The 10,470-nt window shown below is 41.9% G+C and overlaps 1 protein-coding gene across 5 annotated transcripts in view; it reads left to right on the top strand.

The window, feature by feature from the left end:
* The first annotated feature begins 5,190 nt into the window (after positions 1-5,190).
* Positions 5,191-10,470, top strand: part of LOC134666749 (liprin-beta-1) — a 30,448-nt gene continuing 25,168 nt past the window's right edge. For 2 of the 5 annotated variants that reach the window (XM_063524018.1, XM_063524016.1), the window contains exons 1-3: positions 5,314-5,867; positions 6,174-6,814; positions 8,716-8,889. In XM_063524018.1, coding sequence (XP_063380088.1) covers positions 5,606-5,867; positions 6,174-6,814; positions 8,716-8,889 — 1,077 coding nt within the window. In that variant the 5' untranslated portion in view covers positions 5,314-5,605. The other 3 variants (XM_063524020.1, XM_063524017.1, XM_063524019.1) reach the window with 3 other exon arrangements.

Raw genomic sequence — 10,470 nt, 5'->3', positions numbered from 1 at the left:
GTACATCGATATTGACCCACGAAAATTTGAATTTTACATCTATGGTAATTTTTTATTTATCTTGATATAGGTAGGTAGTATCTAGGTATATTATATAAACTTTAATAGAAATGTTTACTTATTTGTAACATAAGTGCAGAAAGTCCTAAAATAATGGAAATTATATACTTACATTATAATCATTTCTTTATTTTCATCTTAGAGCAAAATCTAACTCGACACATTTTCGAATGAACCAACTGTACAGACATTTTTGGCTTAAACAATATACAATTATGCGATCCGGCGAATAATTACACTGAAACAAGGGGCATTATTATTGTTGATAAGTTTATATATAGGACGCCCGCCCAACAGTCCATTTGCCGCCCACTGGGCTCGGGTCGACACCCGAGCTTGCACAGTGAACGCGCTACGTTTATTGTGGGAAAAAACTTTATACTAGGCGGCTTTGCTAAGGCTAATACAATGCGACTGGCTGCGTAGATAAGGGGGCTGTGCACAAATCACGCGATGTTTTCGGCTACTTTTTGACCCCCCCTCCTTGGTGATATTTGGTGAGGTTTTTAGCTACCGAGAAAAAGTATCTACTCGTGTGGTAGGTATTTTTTCTTAGTTTCGTTCACTGTAGAAAAATACATGCTAGGTCTCCTTATGACACCCCCCCAACGTGATCTGTCGTGAATTTTTCGTTACCCCCCCACCACGCTATCGAACCTAGCGTGATTTGTGCACAAGCCCTAAGTAATGGCTTAGCGCGTTTCCTACACTAAAGCCACATAGTCTGATGTTATAAATTCGTGAGTAATTTTGTCTGTTACCTCTTTAAGCTTAAAAATTCGTTTTAGAAACCGGTGCCACGCCGCTACGTGGGTTCTTCGCCTAAGTTTTAAGTTACTATAGTCCGTTTTTTTTAGCATTAGAAAGAATTTCGCAGAAGTTCGCTTGTGGTTCTAAATCTGGCACTTTTAGCGGTAATAATTTGAAGTAAATTATATGTATTGACCATGCTACATTAGATAATTCAATAATTATTAACAGTTAACGAGCCTGATAAAAACTGCACGCTTGCTTCTGCGGAGTTCTTTCTAATGCTAAAAAAAACGAACTGTAGATAGCAGCAAGATTTTTAATTGAGAAGATCCTTTTTAGGGTTCCGTACCCAAGGGGTAATTATAACATTTATAACAGACGTTATTACCATTAAGAGTCTTTAGTCGAGGTTGTGTCTGCATCACGAGATCAGCTTAAATTAAGATAACACTGTATTGCGTCACTGAATTGTTAAATACAGTCATAGAAAAGGAAATAGTCATCGTTTGTGTAAAAATAGCTACTATCTAATTTTGTCTCCTTATATTTTAAAACGATTCACTGTGTCCTGCATTTCTCCGCTGCTTACGGTGTGATGTGACGAATTTTAAGAACAGTAGGAAACAAACTGTCGCTAAGACGCAAAGTTCATTTCACCACTTTCATTTTGGCACACGCACAGTGTGTGTTCGGCGTTTCACTTGATAACTAATCTCTGTTGTATATTTTTTGTGCAGTGTAGTGCTAAACACGGGAAGCGTTAAGAAATTTTGACAGGATTGTTTCTATTATCGGTGTTATTTCAGTGAGTTTCTGTGTTATGGTTTTTTACTAGCGTAGCCCGTGTGACCTAAATACGTTTATGCTCTCGAGCGAAGCAATTATGTCGGAAGCAATCTGGAAAACAGTAAACACGAAATTCGGTAGCGATTGCAAAACCATTGTTATTGATTCCGTTTTTACTGTTGCTCTCGTTTTAATTAAACAGTTATCGCAGGTCGCTTCCGCGTTATGAAATTTCTGAAAATACCTTTAAAGTTGTTATTTAACCTATATCCAACTATGAGGGGTTTGATTTCCATATACTTTATCGGACAAATTTAGTTTGACGTTAATAATAATTAAGACGAATAGCCGACTAAAACTGTTTTTAATTGTCATACTCGAAGCAAAAATATTTCGGTCATTATCCCAAAATAGAGCTAAAATTCTGTTACTTACTAATTAGGTAATACATCGTGTTATTATTGACATGCAAATGCTGTCTCTGTTGATGAAAATTCTGAAATCCCTGTGTGTAATATGTCCGTAGTATTTCCCTCAGTTCCCTTCCTCCTTAAATATTATCATCACAGCGGAATTTCGACGAAGATTGGAACAGTCTGAAAATACCTTCAAATAATTCGCAAATTGCGGGCATTTTTCTTTGTCACTCTTATTACGCCTTCATTGGAGTGAAAGGGAAAGATCCCCGCAATTTGCGAATATCGGTTTTCGCGGTAGCCCCTCAGATCACTGATGGATCTGTACTTTTGAGGAGTTCCTAGGTTACAAAGTAAAAAACTTGAAGTAAAATATTTTACAAATATAAAATACTCCTCCATTTAAAAGAAGTCGGTTAAAAATAATCTGCTAAACAATTGCCTCTTTAAAATCAGAGTCAGTTAACCAATAAAATAAAACTGCCGAGAACGGTGGCAGCCGGGACAAATCGATCCCATTAGAAAAGTGTATGAAACAACTAGCAAACTGAACAAGTTGCTATCGCTGGTACCAGCCGGGGAGGGTTCTGTTTATGTGAACTTATAAAAGTACCTAAATACGACCGTATCGCAACAAGAACCAAATTCGCTTGTCGTACATGACGTTCATTAACCCTTTGAACGATTTATGTCATAAACACAAACATCACTCAAACGTAATGTACTAGTAAACCCTTAGCTAGTCGTAAGTGTGAAGGTTACTTAGACAGCGTCCGCCATAACACCCATAGTGGTCCTTGGCGCGGTGGCCACGACTAGTAACGACACCTTTAGGTGTTCTTGGAGTTCAAAAGGTTAATGCCGGGGCCAGACTAACGGGAAACGCTGTTGATTAACGCGATAATCCCAGTGTGGCCGCATGAAGTGTCAAAAAATTATCGCCATAATCAACGACGTTTCCCGTTAGTGTGGCCCCGGCATAAGAGAGCGAGAGAACTCTAGAGAACCCTAGAAATTAGCCTCGCCGCGTTGGTGTCTAGCCGCGCGACGTCGGTACTCGGTGGTTGTCATCCTCAGACCGCTTGTGTTTGGCATTATTTTTATGAAACCTACGCTTCATATCGAACGGCTCGTCCGACTGTTCGCCCACACTGTTAACTCGGTGGACCTTATGGCTTTTGTAATAAGGCCCACCGATGTACAGTTATGAGTGTTGCTGTTTGTACTCTTTACTCTTCTTTTTCGTACATTTAACGTTGTTATTGCTACTTAACTCTTCTTGAAAATGTGGCATAACGTAGTTTAACTGACAGATATTTTATTACATTAAAACAATCATAACGTAGTTAACTTTTGTTCAATGAGTTCCTCATAAATTCCTATCTCACAATTTATTTTTAAGTACCATAAATCGCCATAAAACTTTGAAAGGGTGCAACTTAAAAATGGTTCAGTAAAAAAAATAAGTATGTATGGGGGTGATTTGTCGATAAAATAAATTGTACTTTAGGTACATACTTGGTTAACGGCTCCTCTATAGGTGTACAAACACACTGTATAGCCGGGACCGGGATAGGTATGATTTTTCCTCCTTTGTGTTAATTGTGTTAAAAAGCCTCCATTTTCCGGCCGTAGTTGTTGATAGGTAATCGAACAATGGCAGATAGCTTGTTGACGCGTGATGAAATACCTGCCTCACTGCGCTGCATGGTACAAACTCAAAGCGAAATACATGGATATATAATACCTATAATAGACGACCATTGTACAGATAAAAAATCGAAAAATTATTACTATATCATTTCATTACATTCGTTTTCTAAATTCTTACCAGAAGTAGAAGGCTAACAAATACTAATAGTAATAATTGACATTAAATCAGCCGCTGATTATAAGCGATTCGTTATTAGAGCTCAATTACTCACATACCTTTGGTGTTCATATGTGATCATTAAGAAAAGATTTAGTAGTAGGTATTTTCAATTATAGCAAGCAATATCGCGGGCGGCACCGGCACGCGAATTCAATTATCGGAATACATACCTACATCTATTAATTTATCGGGCTGGGCTAACGTTGTATTCACACTGGCTGGGTAGCCATCAGCCACAAACGAATCATTGATCAAATTAACGGTTTTGATAAATGATATTCATCGGGTAACGTCAAAACACGCATCAGGAGGTACATAACTTGGACCTACTTATCCCATTCAAGACCCAAGTTCAATGGGTACTTATTAAATTACAAATATGCGTAGTTGAGCGAAAAAATTTAGATCTATAAGTATATGTGCCAAGTTATAGTTTACCTACACACACGGTTGCTGCGTCGCCAGTTCCTTTTTCTTGGAACTTGGCTGGACGCGCTACCGCTACTATCAGGATGTAATCGATAAGTGTTTACATGTAATTATTCCGTAAATGTAATAGAACTAAACTTACATCGAAAGGACGTGAACCCAATGAGTAAATACTTAACGATTACACTTATAGGTACCTGGGTATTAATAAAAAACGTATGTCTTTGACTGTATTTATAACTTTTATAAGCATTGTGTAAGCTGGTCAATTTATTTATCTTATGTTCTTTTGTTCCCAAGCTGTGGTTAATTTTAGACATCCCTGGAATAGCACGTGTGCGTCGCTCGTCTATGCGTTGAAATCGCTGTTTTATCGGGTATTCTCCAGGGAACAGCTGTCGATCTATTTCCGTGACGAGGGGCGTATTATTCTTATATTGCACGAACGCACCCGACGAAGACGCCTGTCACTTATAGCGTTGAACGGGTACCTACTCCACCTATTATCCTCACACATTTAACTAGGTTGTAGGCGTGTAAATGTTCCGAAACATTCCGGTTCCCAGCGGTTTTACTTCTAGCGTTGATTAGGTACGATGTTACGTTTCCTTGTCGAGATTATTTAGATTGACCTTCTTTACTCTTAGTTTTCATTCAATGTCTAAATTGTATTTTTCGCAGCCAGATCGGCAAGAGCTAACATGAACTGTTTAAACTCTCGACATGAACTTCACGAGTTCGACCCGATTGAACCCAGTGCGCCGTTTTACTATCCGCCGTCACCGCCGCCGTACAACCCAGAATATATATACGGAGTTGTCGAATGCCAGCCGGCAAGTTTGAGCTCCGCGTATGAATGGGGTGTGTGCTCGCAGACTTATGTCGAGAACACATGTACTGAGGACGGAGGCGGGTGGGGGCGCGCGCGCCGCTCGCTCTACGAAGGCGTCAACTGCATGCCGGTGAGTGAGACGAATTGTGCACCGCGCGCAGCACGCCGGACTATGCCGCGCTTACTTGTGTTTTACTATTCCTAATTGTTTTTGCAGTTGGCCATCTTAATACATACCACATATGCTAGTTTGTGAAACTAATAATCCGTTTACAAAGTGCTTGCACATGCAACAAGAACACCCTTAAGCGGGATTTTGTGTTTTTATTTGCCGTTTTACACCTTGGATCAAAAGGGAAGTTTGTCCGGAATGCTTCAGGCGCCCATACTGCGATCTATTTCCGGGCGCGGGCGTCGGCCCTACTCGATTAAGCGCCGCTCATTTTGATCTAAAACATGCGCGAGCTCGGCCGCGGAGGCTCGGTAGTGACGGCCACCATCGCGACTTTGCACAGTCGTTCCGCGAGTGACGGCAAGCACAGAGCTTCCAAGCTCCGCGCTTCAAGCGTGCAGAGTTGCAATAGTGGCCTACGGTCTGAAAGGGAGGACTTGCGACGCGTGTCGGGATGCAGCGAGCGGCCTCTGTCGACTGCGTCGGAGGCCTCGGAGCGCGACTCTGCATCCGTTCAATCTAGCGAGGAGCCGCCCCCGAACGAGAGTACGTAATTACTATGCGTGGACGATGCACTGACGTAGCGTATGACTGGAACGCGGCCAAACTCTAAAATAGAGTTACGCCGGTGACTCGTACAGAGAGCTTGTCGCGCAGTGTCGCTTGCACGGAGCCTCATGTCCGACCGCGAGTACTTGACGGAGCCCTTCGACGAGGACGAGGAGCGTGCGGCGGCGGGCTACGTGCACCCCGCCGTGCGCTCCTACATGTACTCGCCCATGGGTTAGTGCGCATCGTTCATGAGGCTCTCGGCGGCTTGCTTGGTTTTTACTGACTCCTATCTCGTGACAGGCGGCGACTCGGATAGCCCCGACGAAGCAACAGTGAAATGCACGGCGTGGCCGGACGGAGCGATACCTGCGCGCGCGGATTCCAGCGACACCGAGTCCACCTCGTCGGCCGACGATGATTCCGACTTACAAGATTTCGAAGTACGAAGCGCTGAAGCTGATTATCGAACGCTAACACCTAGCAGGCGGCTAGACAACTCGACACGTCGAGACGATAACTTCAAATGGATGCCTCCAGAAAATATATCAGATATTGTCGAGCCGACTTCAATGGAATCGCGAACGGAAGAGCAGGTGTCGGGTAGCTTAGACAGGCGAAGGCGAGCTCCCGCCGACCGCAATGACCGTGACCGTAAAACTAGGTCATCGATGTCCACCAAGCCGCCACAGCACCCTTCCAGCGTCCGCGCGTCCCCACGCCCGCGTCGCTCGCGCGTTGAGGAAACGCCTCCAGAGCTCCAAAGGCGATGGAACTCTTACGAGCACTTCCGATGGGGCCCTAGCCCTGACGGTTCGCCCGGCGGATGGTGGCCCCCCATGTGCTGGTGCCACGGACCACCCGCTCCGCCACCCTGCTGCATGCACGACCGCTCTTGGCCCTCACACCCTTCTCTTCCTCCGGTACCCTCAAGGCCGTATAAGGTACTCACACAAAGTATGTACATATTGGCAAAGCTAATGATATTTACACAGTTTCGTTATTAGTGATATCTACATTATCGCTGACCTACTTTAAAAGTAGGTAATGAGTTTCACGCTTCATTCGAGAGATGACATGACACTGAAAGTTAATTCAATTGAAATTGTTATACAGCAGCGATAGTTGGTGTATGTGTGTACATAAAATACTGTGTTGCATAATGTGATGTTAGTTTATTTATAATTAACTTTCGTTGGATGCTTTGCTGTTTTTAAAAACACATGTGGACCGGACGCTTTTGTTGTTTATAACAATTTAACCAGAGTTATGACCAATATTAGGTAAATAATATACATAAATACTAAATTATTCAAATGTAAGTTTATCATGCGATGAAGTTTATGAAGAGTGAATTAACTAAGCCTATGAGTAATATAAATATTTTTTTATTAATAAAAGTTGCAAGGTCCGAATATTGTTCGACCGAAATGGGAAATCGATTCGAAATTAGTTTTCTAACAGTGAATATAGCATTTGTATTTTAATTCTTTAATGTAGGTAATTTTAATATTTTTCCTAGTCTAGTACGTCGTTGAACTAAAATAAGTAACTTTATTTTCACCACACCAGCTCGGAAAGGCTTACTTTGCACTTCGAAAACGAATAGCAAAGTTGCATTTTATCCACATGTGAGGCAAAGTAATCAAATGCAAATTTTGAGTTGTTTTCTTATGTTTGCTGGTAGAATTGACTTTTAAATGATGATTTTGGATGATAAATATTTAATAACATTCATTTGGATTTGATTTGGTTTGATTTTGTTTGATATTTTACATTTAATATTTGCTTCGGGTTGGTGAGGTGAAAATTTTTGTGTTTCACTCGGGGGCAAATTTTGTTTAACCCTCGTGCTTTGAAACCCTCGCAACGCTCAAGATTCTATTTTTCGAACCACTCGCTACGCTCGTGGTTCAATTTTGGAATCTTTCGCTTGCTCGGTTATCAATTTTAGCACGAGCGGTTAAACAACAACTTTGCCCCCTTGTAAAACAAATAACTATTATCTACTTACCTCTACCATTGACAGTGTCACTCACAAGTCATTTCCGGTTGAACTTCAAAACGGCGAAGTCGTCTCGAGTAAATGTTTTGGTATTTTGCTCATGAATGTTCTTTAATAGCTTGAAACGCGTTTCACCATTCTCTAGTCAACACTTGGCAATGTGGCTATTTGTTAAGTTCAGCTATAAAAGCAACTACCGAACAACATCATGCTCTACGACCACATTTAAGTACATACTATGAAATCATCATTAATTTGATGGAAGCCATTTTTTAAACGAAGAAGAAAATCCAAAGACATTGTGTGTTGGTTCAATCCTATTCTAATTGCGTCGGTATTGAATTGAATTGATAATATTATTCTAGGATATTCATATCTATCTGCAATAAGGCTTTATCCATTAATTAATACTTTACAAAAAAAATCGAGTATAGTCTTACCTACTGATATGTATATTAATTGTTGATCAAGGTTCAAGCTTTAGTATCGACAACCAAATTATAATTTGGCTGTCGATACTAACTAAAAATTAAACCTAAATGGCTCAACAATTAAAGTCCGTGACTTTACGTACAGTCACCTGCAATAATATGTTACTCTTCGAAGGCCGCAAAAATATCTGACACGATCTTATTTGTAGAGCCATAAGAACGTGTCACATATTTTTGCGCCCTTCGAAAAGTAACATATTATTGCTGGTGACTGTACAGCTGTACACCTATATTTCTTAATAGATATATTATCTTCATGAAAGCTTATAACAACGCCACGTGATATTATCAAAGCATGTTAGTGGATAAGTACGAATTAAATCGCCTAACACAATGTAATCTATTGCAGAATGACGCCGAAGACCGCGTACGCCGCCTCGAGGCGGACAAGGAGAGCCTACACCTGCAAGTGCAGGTGCTGTCAGAGCAGGTGTCGGCGCAGAGTGACAAGATGGCCGACTTAGAGCGCGCCCTGCTGGACGCCCGGCAACGACTGGACGACGCCGAGCAGAGGTTGCAAAAGGTAGGTGCAGTGGTAGACCATTCATAATCGAACACCTACAAGTGCAGGTGTTGCGAGAGCAGGTGTCGGCGCAGAGTGACAAGATGGCCGACTTAGAGCGCGCACTGCTGGACGCCCGGCAACGACTGGACGACGCCGAGCAGAGGTTGCGAAAGGTAGGTGCAGTGGTCAACCATTAATAAGCGTACACCTACAAGTGCAGGTGTTGTGAGAGCAGGTGTCGGCGCAGAGTGACAAGATGGCTGACTTAGAGCGCGCCCTGCTGGATGCCCGGCAACGACTGGACGACGCCGAGCAGAGGTTGCAAAAGGTAGGTGCAGTGGTCAACCATTAATAAGCGTACACCTACAAGTGCAGATGTTGTGAGAGCAGGTGTCGGCGCAGAGTCACAAGATGGCTGACTTAGAGCGCGCCCTGCTGGATGCCCGGCAACGACTGGACGACGCTGAGCAGAGGTTGCAAAAGGTAGGTGCAGTGGTCCACATTAATAAGCGTACACCTGTAAGTTTTATTAGAGCAGGTGTCAGCGCAGAGCGACAGGTGGGTTAACCTGGAGCACTCTCTGCTAGATGACATGCGTGCAACATTTAGATGACGCTAAGAGAAGTTGCAATAAGTTTTGAGTCGGCCAAAAATGCCCTTTTACATCTGCAATGGCAGAACCAGTGTCGGGGCAGAAGGAAGAGATGGCCTTTTACAAACCGGGCTTTCGGATACCACTGAGTACCACAGATTGTTCAGTTAAGAAAAAATAGTTCAGTTGTAGAGTCTAGGTACACCCAACTGCTTTTGTTCGACTCTTTCACTCTTTATTTTACCCTCTTAGTAGCTGGAATAAAAACACGGGGTTCAAAATAAAATCGCATCAGGTTTTTGAGTTCATTATTAAACGATTAATTTGTAAATCTTAGCGGATTGACTGTAGATGGATGAAAATGAATGTGTTGCCCATGTTTAGGTATAATAAACCTAGTCAAACTATACCATAGCAATATTGATGATAGGTAGGTGAGCATTTTTATTTCCTTTGTATGTACACATATTTAATAACATCAAAAGCAACAGGTGTAAAATTGGATTTAACGCCATAAAAGCTTTCCAAGAGATGTCAAATTGCATTTTCTGTTAACGGGCCTTAACGGCTAGTTTATTACATAATACGTAAGTATTTGTTGGTGTTGAAAATTGTTCGGCACGGTGAAGCGAACTTAACTCCCACTCTCACGATAAACTTGCCCCGTCAACCAACTTGCAAGTTTTGTTTGCCGGGGCGCGAGGCGCGAACCGATGTAGGCGCCAATGAGGCGTTAATGATAATCTGAGTACGAAGTGGGATAATTTGCATTGGGGTGTGCTAACGTGGTAAATCTGATATAAATTTATAAGAGATACTGATTTAAAATCAGTATTCAGACTGTTCGACAGTTAGTTAGATTAGTCAACCCTAATCCTATCTCGCCACGACACGAGGCAGGGTATCATGTCAACTTCAAGAAAAACACAAAATATTTGGAGTCACTTCATAACAAAATCCATTATATAGTAACATGAAATATTTATTTTACCATTTTGTTGCAATGA

This window comes from Cydia fagiglandana, chromosome 8 (assembly GCF_963556715.1).
Source record: "Cydia fagiglandana chromosome 8, ilCydFagi1.1, whole genome shotgun sequence".
NCBI classification, from domain to species: domain Eukaryota; kingdom Metazoa; phylum Arthropoda; class Insecta; order Lepidoptera; family Tortricidae; genus Cydia; species Cydia fagiglandana.
The sequence above is the reverse complement of the archived record's forward strand: the minus strand, read 5'-3'. Positions and strand labels throughout refer to the sequence as shown.